The 19,399-nt window shown below is 41.7% G+C and overlaps 1 protein-coding gene across 1 annotated transcript in view; it reads right to left on the bottom strand.

Annotated features, from left to right (window-relative positions):
* Positions 1 to 497: 497 nt before the first annotated feature.
* The window catches only part of LOC146569455 (uncharacterized), a 31,754-nt gene continuing 12,852 nt past the window's right edge, over positions 498 to 19,399 (bottom strand). The window contains exons 2-6 of the mRNA XM_085281364.1: positions 7,159 to 7,303; positions 6,970 to 7,084; positions 6,413 to 6,563; positions 6,217 to 6,276; positions 498 to 2,633 (exon numbers count right to left, since the gene is read on the bottom strand). Coding sequence (XP_085137490.1) covers positions 1,656 to 2,633; positions 6,217 to 6,276; positions 6,413 to 6,563; positions 6,970 to 7,084; positions 7,159 to 7,303 — 1,449 coding nt within the window. The 3' untranslated portion in view covers positions 498 to 1,655. The remainder of the gene's footprint in view (positions 2,634 to 6,216; positions 6,277 to 6,412; positions 6,564 to 6,969; positions 7,085 to 7,158; positions 7,304 to 19,399) is intronic.

The following is a 19,399-nucleotide window of genomic DNA, read 5'->3' as shown; positions in this document are numbered from 1 at the left end:
AATCAAACTCAAAAGACACGGCTCTACTTAACATGTCCCTATAGTGTTTTGAAGCTTTTTTATGGGTTTTAAGACACATCACAGAACGGTTGTTTACTGGTCTGTGTTTCCTTCTCCCAGTTCTTTATTCCGTGTGTGTATGTGTGTGTTTATGCATGAATCTTCTTGGTCAGGAATTTTGATACTTGGGCATTTATATTTTCAGCATTTTCTCAGCACATATTCACAGAGCATGGGCCCACTGTATTAAAGTATTACACCTCTATCTGTCCCAGAGAACCATCTAATAGCCAATTTCATGCAAGAATGATGAAGACAAAAGTGGAGGGTTATTAGCGGAAAAGAGAATAGTTTGGTGTCACACATCAAGGATCTTTGATAAGAAGTGAACAGGGATAACTATGGACAGTTGTAGAGCTGTAAGACTGTGGCAGGGGCTGCTTGTAATGTAGTGATAAAATAAACAAACTCATAACAAGGCAGAGGCATGTCTCACAGTTTAATAAATGCACACAAAGAAAGAGGATTGACAGTCTTATTTGTGCTGGAGCTTACTCACAAAAAGCTATGGACTCGGTTGACATTTCAAATGTTTACATCAAAGCATAAAGCATTGTGCCTGCTTGGATGACTGGTACACCCATTAGCCTCTTAACACATGTCAACATTTTCTGGAAGAGCACACAGAACAAAGAAAAATACTGTTGAGTGTACTTAAAAAGGAGGTTCTTCTTCAAAATAGACAAATTAAAGGAGAAGGAGAATAAGCATTTAACATTTTGGGATTTCCTTAACTGAATGATTGAACATGCACACTTTGGATCAGATTCTCACTTAGCAAATATAAAATATAAAAAACAACAAACATGTTTGGCTGCATTTGGACTCATGAAAAAAGTAGGACTCCTGTTCCAATTATTATGAGTGTGCTTACACGGATACAGAAAATAAGCCTATGTCATTTTTAATGTGTTGTATAATTTGGAGTTCAGCTTGGGATGCTCAATGATGTGAAAGAAAAGAATTAGCTATAAACTTAAAGTCAGTTTGTGTCTGCCTATCTTCTGTTCACGTTCCAAACAAACTAAATTTAAGAAGACAAAGAGAATACATTAGGGGTCTTTAGGGTCAGCCTGTCATGATTCGTTGTGTGGCAGGCAGGAGAAGGACCCAAGATGCAGACTCACAGACACGGGGATAAACTTAAAGATCAGTTTTAATGCTGGCTTAAAGGTGAAACACAAAACAGTACTGAACTAAACTGGAAAAATTAAACATGAGATGTACCAGGAACCACGGGGAGAGTAACACACAACGCCGAACAGAGGAAGACGCAGACAGAAATACACAGAGGGTTAACGAGGAAAGTGGGAACACACGGGGAACACAGCTGACACAGATAACCATAACGAGACAGGGCGGGGTGAACATAACACTGACGGGAGACGGGCAGAGTCAAACAGGAAGTACACAGAGGTTCAGACAGGAGGAGAGAGCACGGGGAGAACACAGACATAACAGGCTGGGGAAAACATGGAATAAAACACGAAAGGGGACAAGGGCTCATGAATACATAGAGGGGCACACAGGGGGTGAGAGTCACAAAGGGAAAGCACACAGGGAACAACACAACAGGGCAACTCAGGAAACAGAACCTAAACAGGGAACTGAATACAAAAATACAAGAGAACTAAGAATACTGGGCCAACACGGCCCAGGACCATGACATCACCCCCCCCCACAAGGGCTGGCTCCAGACAGCCCAAACACAGGAAAACAAAAACCAAACAGAAAACGACCCAGGGCGGGCGGCGGGGGTCCAGGACGGAGGGCTCGGAACAAAAAACAAAAACGAACAACAGAAAACACAGGAGCACAAGACCATAGTTCAAATAAAGTTCAGGGGGCCGACCCAGAGCCCACCGGCACAAAAGTTCACGGGTCACATGGTCGGGGGGCCGACCGGGCGGGTGGCACAGGTGACAGAGCTGGTCCGGAGGCTGGCCGCGCGGAAGGCAACGGCGGCGACGAAGGAGACGACGGAGCAGTTCAGGGGGCCGGCCGCGCGGAAGGCAGCGGCGGCGGCGAAGGAGACGACTGAGCAGTTCAGGGGGCCGGCCGCGCGGAAGGCAGCGGCGGCGGCGAAGGAGACGACTGAGCAGTTCAGGGGGCCGGCCGCGCGGAAGGCAGCGGCAGCGGCGGCGAAGGAGACGACTGAGCAGTTCAGGGGGCCGGCCGCGCGGAAGGCAGCGGCGGCTCTCCAGTGTCAGGCGTACTGGCCGAGGCCCGGTGGGCACAGGACCAGTCGAGGCGGGAGACTCTGAGGCTGGGCCAGACGAGGACGAAGACTCTGAGGCTGCTGAGGCTGAGGCTGGACCAGGCGGAGCTGCAGAGGCTGATGGAGCTGATGGAGCCTCGGACCCTCCAGCGGAGACAGGAGGCTGAACGGGCCCCTCGGACCCTCCAGCGGAGACAAGAGGCTGAACGGGCCCCTCGGACCCTCCAGCTGACGTGACGCGAAGCGGTGGCGTCGCCGCAGGGTGCCGGATAGGCACACCTGGGAGTCCAACAGCAGACGCAGGACAAACAGTTATGAAGGCCCCTGGCTGGACTAGGAGCTGAGGAAACACAGGCTGCTGAGGCACAAACCCAGAGAGAGAGAGAGAGCAGGTAAAAAACAGTCTATACGGGTTAACATCTTAACACAAGAAACCATGAAGTGGACAGTGGTAGGGACCACCAGTTCTGAGCCAGCAATCATTAGGTTCCCAAAGTCCACACCGGCTCAGAGGTTACTAGCCCAGTCGGTGTAGTCCTAGGAGAGGTCAACATAAGCTGGTTGGACTCAACCGGTGGTAGTGTGCGGCTCAGAGGAGCTGGTTCGACCATACGGAAAACAAGAACCACCACTCGATCCACAAAAACAAAGCTTAGATCATTAGGAGCTGACTCCTGGAAAAACAGTAAATACACAGATATGGACCTAACCAATGGCACCGTGGTAGCATGACTGTGGTGTGTTGGATGGATGTGTTTGTTGGAACCCGTACCCGCAGTGATCTGTGGCTTCAGAGTGCTAACCCTATTGAGTGGAGAGACAGATACAGGTGAAACGGTACGTGAACCATTAACTGAAGCAGGTGACACTTCAGGCTGAGAGAGGGTGGTTACGACATTGTCCGGGGCCAAAACCCTATCTAGTGACGAGTTCATAGAGGCAGGAGAAAATGGTGTCACATAAAGCCTGACCCCAGCTTCCATCTCCTGAGTGGTGGTTATGGTGCTGGAGCAAAACAGTTCAGAACCACCTGGTTTATTACCTATGGGGAGACAGGAGACGTGTTGTGACATTACAGTGTCCTGGTCACCATGATCTGCTGTTATGTGTGCATCTTGGTAACATGCTAGGGGTTCATGACCAGTGTTCACAGTCTCTGGTTCGTGAAAAGCAAGTGTAGCTGGGCACACCGGAGCACTAGCTATGCTTTCGTTGCCTTCATTCAGTGACCGATGGAGGAGCAGGGCCGGCTCAGGAGGGAAGAGAGAAACCACAGGCAACTCAGATTTAGTTGGAACTGCAGACACGGAAAGAGACACCAAAGGAAACACCTCCCTACCGTTATTAAAACCAAAGGCAGTGGGAAACCTTGTCAGTCTGTGAATCGAGTCTGTGGTCCCTGCCGGGTTGAGTGAAGCGGGAGCGGAACTGTCTCTGGCCTGCGGCTCGGTGAATGGCTCATTGCTAGCCACCTCACCGGCTAAGTCCGTAGCCTCCTCACATGCCTTCCGCTCAGAGGTAACTTGGAGCGACTGGACAGTTTCACTCACCTCCGAGCGTCGGGCGATGCGGTGGCGACGCGAACGCCGTTTTCTTTTGGCCGTGGGCCCCGTAGACGTGGGAGATGGAGGCTCCTGAGGCGTCGCAGCGGCTGAGGAGGCGGTAGTAAGCGGAGTGGCAGGCGGGAGTCCCAGGCAACTCCGGGGGCCCCCAAGGGCTAGCCGTGTCCCGCGGAAAACCTCATCGTAGGGAGCCATGGCTCCTCTCGTAGCTCTTCCTCCAGTTGCGCGCATACGGCGCGCTGCCGCTCCTCGAGGTCGGAATCCGCGCCCCCCACAGCCACCTCGTGTTGCTCAGTGGAGGGCAGAGCGGGCCGTGGCGGTGCGCGACAGCGGCGGGAACGCCGTTTCCTCTTAGGGGCGGCCGTGGGCTCAGCCTGGCCTTCCGTGGCGACCGGCTCCTCGCCCTCAGACCACATCCGTGCCAGGCAGGAAGCAGGAGACGAGTAGCCCGATCGCGGCGGCGAGGGTGGGTGGTCGGTCTGTGGTGGGACAGCTGACGAGAGCTCCTCCTCGGTGATAAGCCAGGGCTTCCAACGGAGCTCGTCCTCCCGATACGCCCGTAACACCTGCTGCCGCTCCTCTTCACCGAAGTCGCTGGCCTCTGGCATCTCCGTGCGCCACGTAGTGTAGACAGGCGGTGGCGAAGATGTAGAAGCCGATGAGAAGCGAACAGGCGGCGTAACGGTGGTGAGCCCCATGGTCCCGATCCTGACCGTTTCCGGTTCTTTCTGGGACAGCTGCCCCGGGCGGATGCCCACGGCGGACACAAGAAAGTCCCGGATGTGGGGGCGCAGCGCGCCGAATAGCCACGGGAGCCCGGACACCATCCGCTGAAGACGGACGGCTACGGTCTCCCGGTATTCGCCTCTAGGCAGCGTCGCCCATTCCTCACAGTGGTATTCCACCGTGTAGACCAAGTCTTCCTGGAGGTCCGCGGAGGGGTTGTGAGCTGCTGGGTCCAGTTCGGGGTCGCGTTCTTCTGTCATGATTCGTTGTGTGGCAGGCAGGAGAAGGACCCAAGATGCAGACTCACAGACACGGGGATAAACTTAAAGATCACAGTTTTAATGCTGGCTTAAAGGTGAAACACAAAACAGTACTGAACTAAACTGGAAAAACTAAACATGAGATGTACCAGGAACCACGGGGAGAGTAACACACAACATGAGGGAGAACACGACGCCGAACAGAGGAAGACGCAGACAGAAATACACAGAGGGTTAACGAGGAAAGTGGGAACACACGGGGAACACAGCTGACACAGATAACCATAACGAGACAGGGCGGGGTGAACATAACACTGACGGGAGACGGGCAGAGTCAAACAGGAAGTACACAGAGGTTCAGACAGGAGGAGAGAGCACGGGGAGAACACAGACATAACAGGCTGGGGAAAACATGGAATAAAACACGAAAGGGGACAAGGGCTCATGAATACATAGAGGGGCACACAGGGGGTGAGAGTCACAAAGGGAAAGCACACAGGGAACAACATAACAGGGCAACTCAGGAAACAGAACCTAAACAGGGAACTGAATACAAAAATACAAGAGAACTAAGAATACTGGGCCAACACGGCCCAGGACCATGACACAGCCGAACTTTATGAACCCACGTAATAAGGATGATTGACCAGGAGACTTTAACATTACATTTAAAAGTACTGGGTCCCGTTAAGTACCATTTTGTTCTGTGCAGGGTTAATGCTGTTAATGCTGCATGTATTTCAACAAACCAACATCAAATTAATCCTAACAAAATAGGTTTGGTACCTAAAGCTAACCAAGTCATAGAAAAAACTAGCAGCAAAAGAAAGCAAAAGAAAAGTAAGATTAGGTCATTGATGTCTGTCTTCTCTGTGATATGAAGCTATTCTCTCTGTCTTTTCAGAAGCCATTAGCCATCAATGCAACAATGCAGTGATTTAACAGTCTGATATATGGTAATATCTCTCTGTTGCACCATCTCTGTGTTGAGATCCATGATTTTGTGTGTCTCAGTGCATGAGGACGTTGTATAGTCATAAATTACAGTTTCTAGTGTTATTCAATCAGAAGGAAAGAGAACATAATGCAAAAAAAAAAAAAAAAAAAAAAGATAATGAAAGGCACCGGATTAACACTGTGGTGCTCAGTATTATGCCACAGTTTGTTTTAACCAAACCTTTTTATAATTTCAATGTTTCTGCATGCAGAAAGGTATATCATAAGACATAACGGTTTGGTGAAAATGGTAGCCCCCTTAAGTGTTTTAAAAGCAAAATTAATGAGCGGTAGAGGGTGTTTATTTTTTACTGTAATTTCATTCATGCAACGCTAATCAATGCATGGAAACAATCTTATTCCTTATTGCTACAAAGAAGAATCCCACACCTACTGGGGGGGCGGGGCAGGATGGACGAATGATGCCTGCCGCCAGTACTTTTTCATAGCCTCCCTCTCAGGCCACGATAGGTTGTAAAGGCGGCAAGATGGCACAGTTGTAGGAGTCTAAGTGGAGAATGCAGCACAGGGAGACAAAACATTAACATTTAGAAAAACAGACTGAAGTTCACACATGAAGGCTGATTTACCACCAAGAGTAGCATATGATCTGGCAAAGAGTAGAAATCCGTGCTGGCCTTAAATGCAAGACCTCTGATGGGTACTGATGGCTTGCAGATGACGCTGAGCTGGCGCCTGAGGCAGACTCCACCCAAAATGGGCGAGGCCAAGGCACAGGGGCTGTGTGGAAAATAGAATAGAACACTCACACCGAAATTGTGGGTGTTCCAGACCAACTGTGCTGGAATAAATTATAAGCAGTAGACAGCAGGAATAAATAGTAAAGAAGAAAAATATATACAATCAAGAAAGAGATATACAAAACAAGAAAAATATATATAAAAAATAAGAAAAAGGCACACATTAGAGAAAAAATTGCAAAGTGCTTGGAAGAAGTGCAAAGAAAAGACTTCTAAAAAGAATCTGTGTGTGAATGGAATGAGTGACAGGGGTTATTCAGACCATGGCTCAGATTGGTGAGATCGGTGGGCAGGGGAGGGGTGTGGCAGGATAATGTTTGTTGACAATACAAATTGCCCAGGGGAAGAAGCTGTTTGTGAGTCTAGAAGTGTGGGACCTGATTGACCTGAGGCACCGACCAGAGGGCAGAAGCTCAAACAGGTGGTGGGCAGGGTGTAAGGGGTCACCTGTGATGGCCCTGGATTTCCAGAGACAGGAGGACCTGGTGATGGCCTCCAGGGCTGGCAGTCAATGATTTTTTTAGGGTGGTGTTAATCATCCTCTGCGCAGCCATCCTGTTCTGGCCCCTGCGTACCAAACACCCGGCAGTAGGAGAACGTGCTATCCAATGAGGAGTGGTAGAAGGCCAGCAGCAGCTTCTGGTCTATGTTATTCTTCTTCAGGACATGGAAGAGGTGTGAGCGAGAAGGAGTCTGTTCCCAGCAGGCTATCTTGGTGTGCTAGCCGTTGTCGTTGACAATTCACATTGAACCAGTCACACATGAACTGGCGGCTTTGATTGTGAGTTGGGCATGTTCCAGGTTGAGGCAACATGAGCAGCCCTGGTGTGCGTCCTTTCTTGAGATTTTGTTGCTACAAATGCAGCGTCAAGTCCCGGAGTCTCTGCTTCCTCTGGTGTGAAGAAACAATGGCATCTTCGCTAGCTGGGATGCTAACGACAAGGCACATGAGTAAGCTGCTTTGCTAGCATTGGCCGAAGGTATCAGCTGGTGTGCTAAACCATGCAGATAAGACTGCCTTAAGGGAGTGTAAGGCAAGGCAAGGCAAGTTTATTTGTATAGCACAATTCAACAACAAGGTGATTCAAAGTGCTTTACAGAGACATTAGAAACAAAAACAAATAAAAAGTATGATTTAAAATTGATTAAAACAAGCAAACTAACTAACTAACTAACAAACAAACAAACAACAAACAAAACAGTATATAAAATCAAAAATCAAAACAGATAAAATCAGCAGTTAAAATGTAAGTTTTGAAATTTAAGCTTAAGTGCGGATTTGGTGCTTTATTTAAATGCAGCTGAGAACAGGTGAGTCTTCAACTTGGAGTGTTTCAGCTGATCTCAGGCTTTCTGGGAGTTTGTTCCAGATATAAGGAGGATAAAAGCTGAATGTAGCTTCTCCGTGTGTGGTTCTGACTCTGGGAAGTGATAAAAGACCGGATCCAGATGACCTGAGGGATCTGGAAGGTTCATATTGGGTCAGGAGGTCACTGATGTATTTTGGTCCTAAACCATTCAGAGCTTTATAGACCAGCATCAGAACTTTAAAGTCTATCCTCTGACAGACAGGCAGCCAGTGTAAAGACCTCAGAGCTGGACTGATGTGGTCCACTTTTTTGGTCTTAGTGAGGACTCGAGCAGCAGAGTTCTGAATGAGCTGTAGTTGTCTGTCTGATTTTTTTAGGTAGACCTGTAAAGATGCTGTTACAGTAATCAAGCCTGTAGTTGTTCATTTGTGTCTTGTCAAGATTGTCCTTTTTCAGTATAGGTTTTATTACAGCAGTTTTTAGTGGTTCTGGAAACACGCCTGATATTAAAGAAAAGTTGACGATCTGTAACAGGTCTGACTCTAAAGTCTTTGAGACCTTTTTGAAAGAACTTGTTGGCAGAACATCCAAACAGCAAGAGGAGGAGTTCAGTTGACCTAAGATGTCCTCCAGGTCTTTGCTGTTAATAGGTTGAAACTGTTTGATGGTGTTTAAACAGTTTTTCGGTGGACACAGTACATACAGTATTCTGGAGCTGCTGTTGATGTACCAATTGCTTGTCTAATCTTTTGGATTTTTTCTGTGAAGAATTTGGCAAAGTCATTGCAGGCCATGGTCGAATGAAGTTCAGCTGCCACTGACACAGGAGGGTTTGTAGCCTGTCAACTGTAGAAAATAAGACCCGAGCATTATGACTGTTTTTAGTGATGATGTCAGAGAAGTAGGACCTCCTTGCACTCCTCAGTTGTAAATTATAATTGTGAAGTTTCTCTTTATAGATGTCATAATGAACCTGGAGGTTTGTTTGTGGGTAAATAGCATGAGGTGGCCAATTATCCCTGTCTGTCTAACAACACAGAATAAATATCAGAAAAACATTATTCCTTCTTCATGTGGGAGTTTGATTAGCGTCCCTGCAATTGAATTTATATTTATACATTATAAGTAGGTAGGTGTGCTATGAGTGCAAATCAGTCATAACTGTTGTTCATCCATTGTAACTAACATATTCGTGGACTTAAAAATCCTGTAAACTTAGTGATTATAAACAAAAAAACAAATACACAATTCCAGACAAAAACAGAAGTAGTCATAAATTGCTAGTCTAAAAAAAATGTTTAACCAAATGTCTTATTCTGGTTTTATATTCAAAGTCCACCATTACCTCCAATGCCTTTATCAAAAATGGCACACCTAAAGCCATTTACAAGCAATAATTACGAAATAGTCCATAGCTATAATTTCTCTTTGAAATGCTGCATGCAGGTAGAAACTAAATTACCCTAGCCATAACGGGAAAATAAGATACTTTAAAGCAAATTATACACAGTGTCTATATTGGACAGGAAGCATTTAGTTTAATGTGTAATTGTTGAATTGCTCAAGGATCTAATTTGGAACATTTTTATTCTTTCTTTATTTTTTCTTTAGTGTTAATGTTGTATGGTTTATAGAGTAAACGGTCATACACGCTCGTCAATTATAATTTGGACAAATTATTATTGGTCAAGATAAAAAGCTCAAAATTCAGAATATCTTTCTAATCTGGGTACATGTTTGCAAATACTATTACTTGTTGTCAGTGAATGTCATCATTTTTTAAGGATAGTCAGGACACAAGATATTCCTCTGAATGTTGAGCTTTTATATGTGTACTAAATTGGTGGGTGAGTACAAAGCCAATAGCACCACTGGTGTGCCAGAAAAGTTAAATGAGAGTGAAGCAGTGGTCATGCCAGCACTAAATCAAAGAGAATCAAAGCAAAAGTGGAATTTGTAAAGCTTACTTGATAAAAGGGCAGAAATGAAGCACAAATATATAGAGATATGTTTTCAGTATTACAAATTAAAAAAAAAAACTTTAAACTTATTTAAAAGAAAGCTGAATTATGAATATATATTTTAATACCATACCATGTATATACCAACTACCATTACCCTGAATTAAATAATTATAATTTCTGGCTCTTTAATAAGAGATTTAAAAAAATATGGGATACATAAAATTTCTTATGTTATAAGAAAAACCTGAAATCAGAAGCCTATGGCTTATCATTGTTATGTTCTATAGAAACTGAGTGGGCAACTAAGTTATACAAACAATTATATGAAATGCAGAAGTTGTCTATTAGTGATGGGAATTCCGGCTGTTTTTAGAGAACCGGCTCTTTTGGCTCCCAACCGGCTCTTCAGGTTGTTTTGTTGCTTTAATTAATTTATTATCAACAACAATATAAAATTGTGCAAAAAAGGAATTACTAATGTAAAAAAGACGTGGTTTTATTTATATATGTTTATATATTCATATATTTATATATAAATATATGCGGTGGTCCCTAGAGACAAAGCAGAGGGAGAAAGAGAGCCAGGGACAACAACAAGAGACAACATCGTCACATTAGAAAGGTATAGTAATCATCCACAATATTTTCAGTTGCGAGTGATAAAGGATTCAGAAAGTTTATCTGTGCAGTGAATCCTATGTATGCAATTCCAAGCAGGAAATCATCCCAGACTTATATCACAGAGAACGTGCAGCTTCCTTTTATTTTGCATATTTTAATTTATATTTTAGTGTGTTGTGGTTTGCAGTGTTTTGTGTTGTTTCACTTTAAATTTGTTTAAAAGGAAAAAGCTGAAAATTTTTAATAGTTAAAAGTTGAAATTTGAGTAGTTGGTTTTTGTATTTATAATTTATTCATTACATTTTATGTGGAGTGAATAAATAAAAGTATATTTACAGTGGCCCCTAGAGACAAACACGTAGAAACTACAAAACAAGTACAAACTCCAAAACATGTACAAACTCCGAAACAACACAAAACACTGCAAACCACAACACAATAAAATTTAAATGAAAATATGCAAAACAAAAAGAAGATGTCATATAGACCTGGGATGATTTTTTGGGAGAGTGTTTTCCTGCTTGGAATTGCATACATAGGATTCACTGCATGAATAAACTTTCTTAATCCTTTATCATCCGCAACTGAAAATAATTGTAGATGACTTCTATACCTTTCTAACGATGATGATGGTGATAGTGACGATATTGTTCCTTGTTGTTGTCCCTGGCTCTATTTCCCTCCGCTCTGTTCCTGTGCTACTGCGAGTGTAACTACTGCCCCTCCCCCCTCTGCTCAGCGCAAGCACAAGGCTCACATGCGGAGTGAAGCGAAAAAAAGTGCGAGAGAGAGGGTGAGAGAAAGGGGGAAAAAAAAAAAAAAAACAACGGCTCGCGTCGTTCACTTCAAAGATTCGGCTCTAAGAGCCATATCGTTCGCGACCGACACATCACTATTGTCTATCTGTGTGAGATATGAAAGGGTTTCAGTACATGAAAAATAGAAATAATTGGAAGTATCCACTGTAGTGCATGGAAGTATCTTTGTTTATCTGGAAGTATCTGAGGCATAATGGATGTCTACTGTCTACCTCTGACTACTGTGCAAAAACAATTTCCACAATCAATGTGTAATTACGCCCAATTTTTATTTAAATGTGTATAAACAACAAGGGCAGTGGTGCAGTGGTTAGCAATGTTGCATCACTGCAAGAAGGGTCCTGAGCTCAACTCCACCATTATGGCCAGGGCCTTTCTGTGCGGAGTTTGCAGGTTCTCACCTTCTTTGCATGGGTTCTCCCCAAGCCCTCCGGGTTCCTCCCACAGTTCAAAGACATGCAATTAGTGGGGTCAAGTTAAGTGGTGATTCTAAATTGCCCATATTGGTGAATGTGAGTGCTAATGGTTATCTGTCTGTACTGTGTGTCAGATCGGCAACCTGTTCAGGGTGTACCATGCCGCTTACCCTATGGAAGCTGGGATAGACCCCAGCCCCCCTGCGAGATAAGATACGCGGAAAGAAATGGATGCAGGTATAAGCAAGTATACTGAACCATGTGTCCAATCATGTTTTTAATGTATACAGTAATCAGAGATGTTGTCAAGTTGTCTTTGTGCTGTAATAAATCTGTGTTGTCTTCTGTTTCTGTGAGTGAGTGAGTGTTCCTGGGTGTGGCCACTTTCTCCCTCTGGAGGTCTTGCAACGTCTACGTTATCCACTCACCACCCTCAGCTGTTTATCAACCCTGGGCTCCCTCTCAGCCTTCCACCAAATTAGTTCCAAGGTTAGTTCTTTGCTCTCTTCCTTCTTTCAATGTTATCTATCACCGCACTTCAGATTCATCTTCATCTGACTGCCTGCCTGCTCAATTGTCATTTCATCATCTGCCTGCCACGTTCTGAGTTGTGCTTCTGACCAAGTCATTTAGCCGCAGTGTTCATCTTTCCGCCATACTCACTGCACTCTTTGTCTGCTCAGACTACATCTTTTCAGCCAACAATCCAGTCTGTAATTTTGTTCTCCCCACAAAATATTGCTCACTGCCCATCTTCAGTCTCCAGAAGTACATCTCTTAGTCCTACCAGTAATATTACACATTTGGTTTTCTGTTTTGAAATAAATTCTTAAAAACATCTCTCTCATCTACACGAAAAACACTGACTCTACTTAAAAAGCGATCTTTCCTTATGGTAGCCTCTTGGGAAAACTTAATGAGATACTCCTTAGCCTTCAGGGAACCCAACAGCTTGCGTGAGGGAAGGTGATATAAAATGTCAAGACTGTAGAGTCAACAACACTCTCTTCAGACCTCTTTGTCCACACCTTTTTCTGAATCTTTTTGGATCATGGGGTATCCACTGATACTATATTAGCTCTTGGACAAAAAACTGGTTGATCTGATGCTAATTATTTGAAATTTGGTGGCAGGTTTTATTTCAGTATTTGCAATAAACCTTTGAGGTTTGTTTAACCTCCTGGGTTACTCCAGATACTCTGGTTTCCTCCCACAGTTCAAATACATGCAAGTTACAGCAGATTAATCGGTATTTCTAAACTTGCTGTCACCCCTGTGTTGGAGTAAGGGTTGGATGCAATAAACCTTTGAAAGCATCTTTCTAGTATTTGTGTCACATCTGGGTCCAAGTTGTTGGTAAAGCTTTACAGAAGCAGCGCCACTTTTAATAAAGCTCTAGAACACAACTCCAAAAATATAGTTGTTAAGCAAAGTCCTTTGAATCCTTAAAAATTCAAGATGTACAACACATGGCTTAAGCAGGTTTGCTGTATGCTTAACCTCTGAAGCTCAAAGATTACAGTAAAGTTCAGCATTGACTGTTTGGCCTGGATGAATTCATGATGCACGGTCCTGTAAATGTCGAAGAAAGTGACATGCATGTTTGTTTTTTGGTGATCATAACTAGGTTTCAAGGATACAGCTAGGTTCAGGTATTTGTACAACATTAAAATGTAATAATTGTGCCTCTGCGCAACACCACAAGTGATTTTATATGAATATGTAATTGAAGTGCAGACTCTCAGCTTTAATTCAAAGGGTTTAACAGCAAGTGTTGCCTTAAAGGTCTAAGAATTAAAACCACATTTTTTTAGAGGCTCTAAATTAATTGTATAAAGTAATATCATTTAGAATATAAGCATTGCTTGCATTATTTGAATAAAACTCATTTGCTCACTGCTCACATTTGACTGCCTTAAGTCTACGAAGCATGGATGTCACCAAATGCTGTATTTCCTCCCTCTCAATCACACCACCACACAGTATTGACCCACACTTTTAGTTCTTACACACACACTGGACATTCTGGACATTGTTTTCACTTCATCACTTAAACCACTTTAAGCATATTTGCACTGCACAAGACATAATGTGGATTGCACAACACTGGTCACTATATTCTTCATTTCCAGTTAATATTTGTACAGCTGCTGTTATTGTGTGTGTATATATATATATTTATTTATTTATATTTCTTCATACATTCTTATATAGTTCTATACTGTGTATTGTGTATTTTGTTGTACAGTTATTTTATTTTCAACTTTAATTTATATATTTTATCTTATTCTTTCCCAGTTAAATTTACACTTTTTAATTTTTCATATTTATTTCCTATCTTATTCATAGCCTTTTCCTTTTTTTTTTTCTTTAGGTCACGAGCAGTTGTCTAAGCATTTCAATGCATATCGTACTGTGTATGACTGTGTACGTGACAAATAAAATTTGAATTTGAATTTGAGATCCTCTGAGAAGCCTTTATTCCGGTCATCTTCAGTTGTTGTTTGTTTGTTTTGTCTTCAGCAACTGATGAGCATGCTCTGCTGGATTGAGATCAGGTGAATTATTTCTCCATTGAACAATATATTTGTTGTGAGAAAGTCTTGTGCCACCTTTTACGGGATATTTTGAGTCATTAACCATTTGCACTGTGAAGCACTGTTTAATCAGTTTTACAGCATTTGGCTGAGTCAACCCATGTACATTGCAGAGTTCAGCTGGTCTGGTCTGCTAAGCATGTTGGTGTTGCTGAGCTGGCCATTGCATTTCTGCTTTTCTGCAATGTTTATTTTGGCTTTTTGGCCTAATGACGGCCTCCTTCGGTTGTATGAACATCTCTTTGGACCTCACATTGAGAATTCAAGTGAATAGCTACCAAGTTCAACATTTAGAATCAACTCCAATTTTAACTGCTTCTTAATCAAATGTACAATTACTTTTGAGCCTCTGAAAATGGGGAATTATTCATGTGGGGTTTTAATTCCTAAACAGTTAATCTAATACTTTTTCTTAAGCTCCTAGATTTAAAGTTGAAAAGCTGCTCTTCAGTCACACCTTGATAGATTAATTTATCATCCACTTTGGTGGTGTACATAGGCAGAAATACAAAAAGTATCAAAAAACTTATAGACCTAAATCTATCAGTTTGTATCATATGAGCCAGAGAAACAACTATAATTACCACTGATGGTCCTTGACACGAGAGTGTTTGTTCTCTGTGTTAGTTCTAGTTCTTCTTCTTCTTCTTATTATTATTATTATTATTATTATTATTATTATTAAGCCGCCATGTGAAATATGTTTCAAGTCCAAATTAAAAAATAACTCTTAAGGTGATAAATGAATTCAACAAATTGTATCATGCTCAAAATAATGAACAATTACAAAACAAAATAGTGAGCAAACTTGTCTTTGATTCCAGATGGTTTTATGTCTCTGTCTGATTGGGATAGATAGATCGCTTAGAATGTTAATATAATTTTAATATAATTTGCAATATCATCTTCTCATACTTCTCTGTCTCCAAGGTTCATCCATAATTTCATATATTTCGCATATTAAACCGGGACAGCGATAAGGCAGGACACAAGACTAGTTGGGCAGATGATGTGAAAACTTTGCTCTACATTTCACACTAGACGTTGTATGAGACAGGAATCTTACAGTCAATTATTTTCATGAATTTTTCATCTCTCACATAAGCACCACACTTCAAAAAGCAAAAAAAGCTTCACTAGAACTATGCAGCCCACAGGCAACCATCAACCGTGAAACAACTTTCTAACTCTGTGGATCTCTCTTAAAGCAGTAAATATACATCATTCAAGAAGAATTTCAGGGTCACTTCAAAGATGGGGGAATATGTAGGAATATAGATATTCTAATGCTGTTAATTACAAACCTCATGCCTTTTAATTATGCAGATTTGTTCTATAGTAACTCAATACAACTCCCAACAGCTTAAACTTTGAATAAATTAGGTGGAAAAAATCACCCTTCAGTTGAGTCATTAGCTGTTGGGGTATTTGTTGAAAATGAGATGATCTTATCTTTTACTGACAGATGCTACTAGTCATTCTTATCAATGTTCTGGGTATTTTGTATCCCTTGTCTTTGGCTGACATGCGATTTCCCTTAAACATCAAGACATTAGAGAGGCACAATGGCTTTAGGTAAAAAACAAACAAGAAAAAATATATTCAATTTGCAGTTGGAAAGGGTCAAGCTAGCCTCCCAGGGTTTCTTTCCACGGGTTGCTTTAACAGATGAAGTCAACCATATACTTTTCCTCACTGTCAGAATTCAACAGAAACCCCTAAAGGAAAGAACAGGTGAAAGGAGTCCCAGGGGAATAGCCTCACTGGCCAAAAAGAATGATCAATTTGACCACTTCATTAGCATGTGTATCTATCCATTTGAGAAAATGTAGTTTTTATGTTCCCAATATTCAGTATAAGCACAGTGTAACATGTGAGTAAACGTGCAGCAATTCTTCATCTCCTGTGCTACAGCTAAACTATTTTAACATGAACAAAAAATTGCATATATCATCAGAAAACATTTCATATGATTCAGTCTAAAATTTGACTTTTTGTAAATCTGTTGATTAAAAGATGAAGAAAATAATTTGAGACTGGAGCTCTAGCTTTAGTAAAATTTTCAACATAGATAAGAATTTTTTAGGGTCTTTGAGATTTCAGTCTTGGAAAAATCTAATAAAGTCCAAAAGGCCTACTTACACCATGGATACAAAGGCCCAGGGAACACATTTTAAAGAGGATGAATATATTTGTCAAACAAACTGACATAAGAATGCTAGCAAAGAGGAACAATAATGTCCACAATTTTCCAGAATGCCACAAACCTAAATTGTATTTGTGACCTTTTAATTGCCTCACCACCTTTACGGGTACACCTTCTATTCTGTTGGCTCAGCAATCATACTATTACTAAGAGACTCACTGCAGCTTTATATTGCTTATAAAGGGAAAATTGCAAGCACTGTGACAGTTTTGTACTCTTCTCCTTGGATTTACATTATCGTTGTCAAGTTCTCAAAAAATAAGTGAGTTTACCTGATGTCTGTTTGTATCACTAAGGCTCCGACTGACTAGTGAGTTAAAGTGGAAATCTTGTCATGTTAATGCGTGTTTTGCTTTTTTTTAATTAATAGTGTTTTCTAAATAATTATAAGAGATATAATATAAGCAGTGTTGGGTAAGTTACTTTAAATTAGTAACTTAGTTATGTGAGTGCGTGTGTAAAAGCAGCAGGATTTATATTTCAGTTCTGCTGAGCCAAATAAGACAGGTCAGGGTGAAGAAGTGACAGCCAAAGAAAAGCTTACCGCAAAACGGAAAAGTTATGACAAATCAGACTATAAGGCAAAAAGAAAGTGCAGCTTTATGGTTTCATGGACAAAATAATTTCTGTGGCTGCGATATGATGAGCTAAATAACCAGGGGTGCACATAAGTGGTCCGCAGGTGCGCATTCGCTGTCAAAATAAAAAACACGCACAAGGGTTAGGGTTAAATTTAAAAACTGTACTTTTGAGTTAAAATATATATTTATAATTTTAATAAATGACAAATTAAAAAGGCATGAACATTTTATTTTGTATCGAAAAAAATATCGAACCGTGACACCAAAGTATCGAACCGAACCGAACCATGAATTTTGTGTATCGTTGCACCCCTAATATATACATATATGTTCGTGTGTGTGTGTGTGTGTGTGTGTGTGAGCTTGCTGGCCCCAAAAGATATCCGATGCAGAATGCAAAGTTAACAAGACAAGTTAACAGGACTTCTAAGTATTAATGTAGTGAAGTCAGAGGTTAAAAAAAAACTGTGTGCTTAGACTGTGGGGAGCAGATTGCTGTGATTAACGATTACAATTTGAATCACCATTAGGAGACTGAACATGCAGGGAAATACAAGAACTTGACTGATGCAGAACAGGAATAGACATCTGAACCTTTGCTAGCAGAACTGCAAAAACAACAAAGGCACGCTTTACATATCCAGGAATGCATAAGAAGTTTTATGATTTCCCACAAAATCACTAAACACAGTAAGCCATTCTCTGATGCAGAATTCATCAAAGACTGTTTGGTGGTCTCTGCCAAAATAGGCATTAAAAAAGAAGTAGCAAATGAAAATGTGACCATTTCCAGGCAAAATTTTAAGAAGATGGATCGAGGACATTGCAGGAAATCTGAAGTCTACAGTTGGGGTACAGAGTCTTTTTGTCTGTAGCACTAAGTCTACGTGGAGTCTTTTAAAAACAGTTAAAAACATTAATCATTGATCAGGATTTCTGTTGACATTTTATTGTTATTTATGTTTTATTTATTTATTTTTTTGTTTTAAAATGGTTCTCTATTAACATTGTGTTTTAATTGTTGTAACTGCTATGTAAATACATTTTACTCAGTTACTTTACTTAGTAAATGTGAAGCCTCACTTGAAAAACGTTTTAGACAACTTTAACTTTCTGTCCTTTGCTCTCTGCAATAGCTGTGATGTTTGTGACACAAGTAATTACATGCTTACATAGGTTGGGGTTGAAATGGGATAAATTGGCATGTATTATAACCAATGCCTGTCCAAATTGGTAGTTTTGCATTGTATCTATAGTTTCAGTCACTTGACTGACTTGCTACACTGCTGTTCAAAACATTATTCCATCATGACGGCCAGCAGTGGACAGTTGGTAGTACTGCAGAACAAAAGGGGTGTTTTTTTTCTATGAGTGTGGCCCTAATACTGCTTCATAGTCTTGAGTCAAAACTACTTTGATCATCTGTCCATGGAGGAAAACTGAAGATATGAAGAGAAACTACACATTTTGGGGACTTGTGATCCATATTCCACCCCAGCTGATTTATTTAAATCCCTTAAAGTGGTCACATCTGTCGAAAAGCTCCAGTTCAGTGACATTTCTGTATATCTTGTAGAGCTTATACTGCTTATGCTGACCTTCCACTGTTGCCAGGATAAAAGCTTTCAAAGCGAGTACATTTACAGTGTAGAGTATATGTAAAAATGTCTGACAGTGTTGATTTGTCACATTAATGTTGTATCATAAAAGTAAAGTTCACTGAGTATTTTTCCAGTGTCAGGTAAATCATTCCTAACTGAATGAGCTGCTACTGACCGCCTGGGTTGCTGTGGAGAAGCAGAGATTGGTGCGATCAGAGGCGTAATTTCCAGGGGGTTAGGGGGGTTATGACCACCCCCCCAATAATCAGACCCAACCAATATAACCACCCAATAAAATTATGAATTATTTTGCATAAATAGGCTATCGATTTTCTTTACTCATTTAAGGTATTACCAGCAAAATGGTTGCATGTTTAATCATCGGGGAATTTAGCCAGATTTATTTATTTATTTAGACAGAGATGTTGACCCCTCACATATTGGTGCCATACTCTACCCTCTTCTGGCACCTGTAAATAAATGTAGATTGGTGCATCCAATAGCACAGCAGCTATACAACATTCGCATAGTTGCTTTTAAACTCAAAGACGTTCAAAGGATGGCTGGAGGGCAAAGGACCGGAGTACTGTTTTCCTCTCCAGGTGGGCATGTCCCAGTAGCTATGGATTAAACACCAGGATGTGTAAGTCAACCCTGTGTTGTTGATGTTGTAACTAAAGTGATAAATTTCATTGGGCCAAG

Source organism: Mchenga conophoros, linkage group LG7 (genome assembly GCF_057382185.1).
Source record: "Mchenga conophoros isolate Kocher_MC1m ecotype Shallow Benthic linkage group LG7, M_conophoros_male_GT1.1, whole genome shotgun sequence".
Taxonomy (NCBI): Eukaryota; Metazoa; Chordata; class Actinopteri; order Cichliformes; family Cichlidae; genus Mchenga; species Mchenga conophoros.
This window is presented reverse-complemented; position numbering and strand designations above follow the sequence as displayed.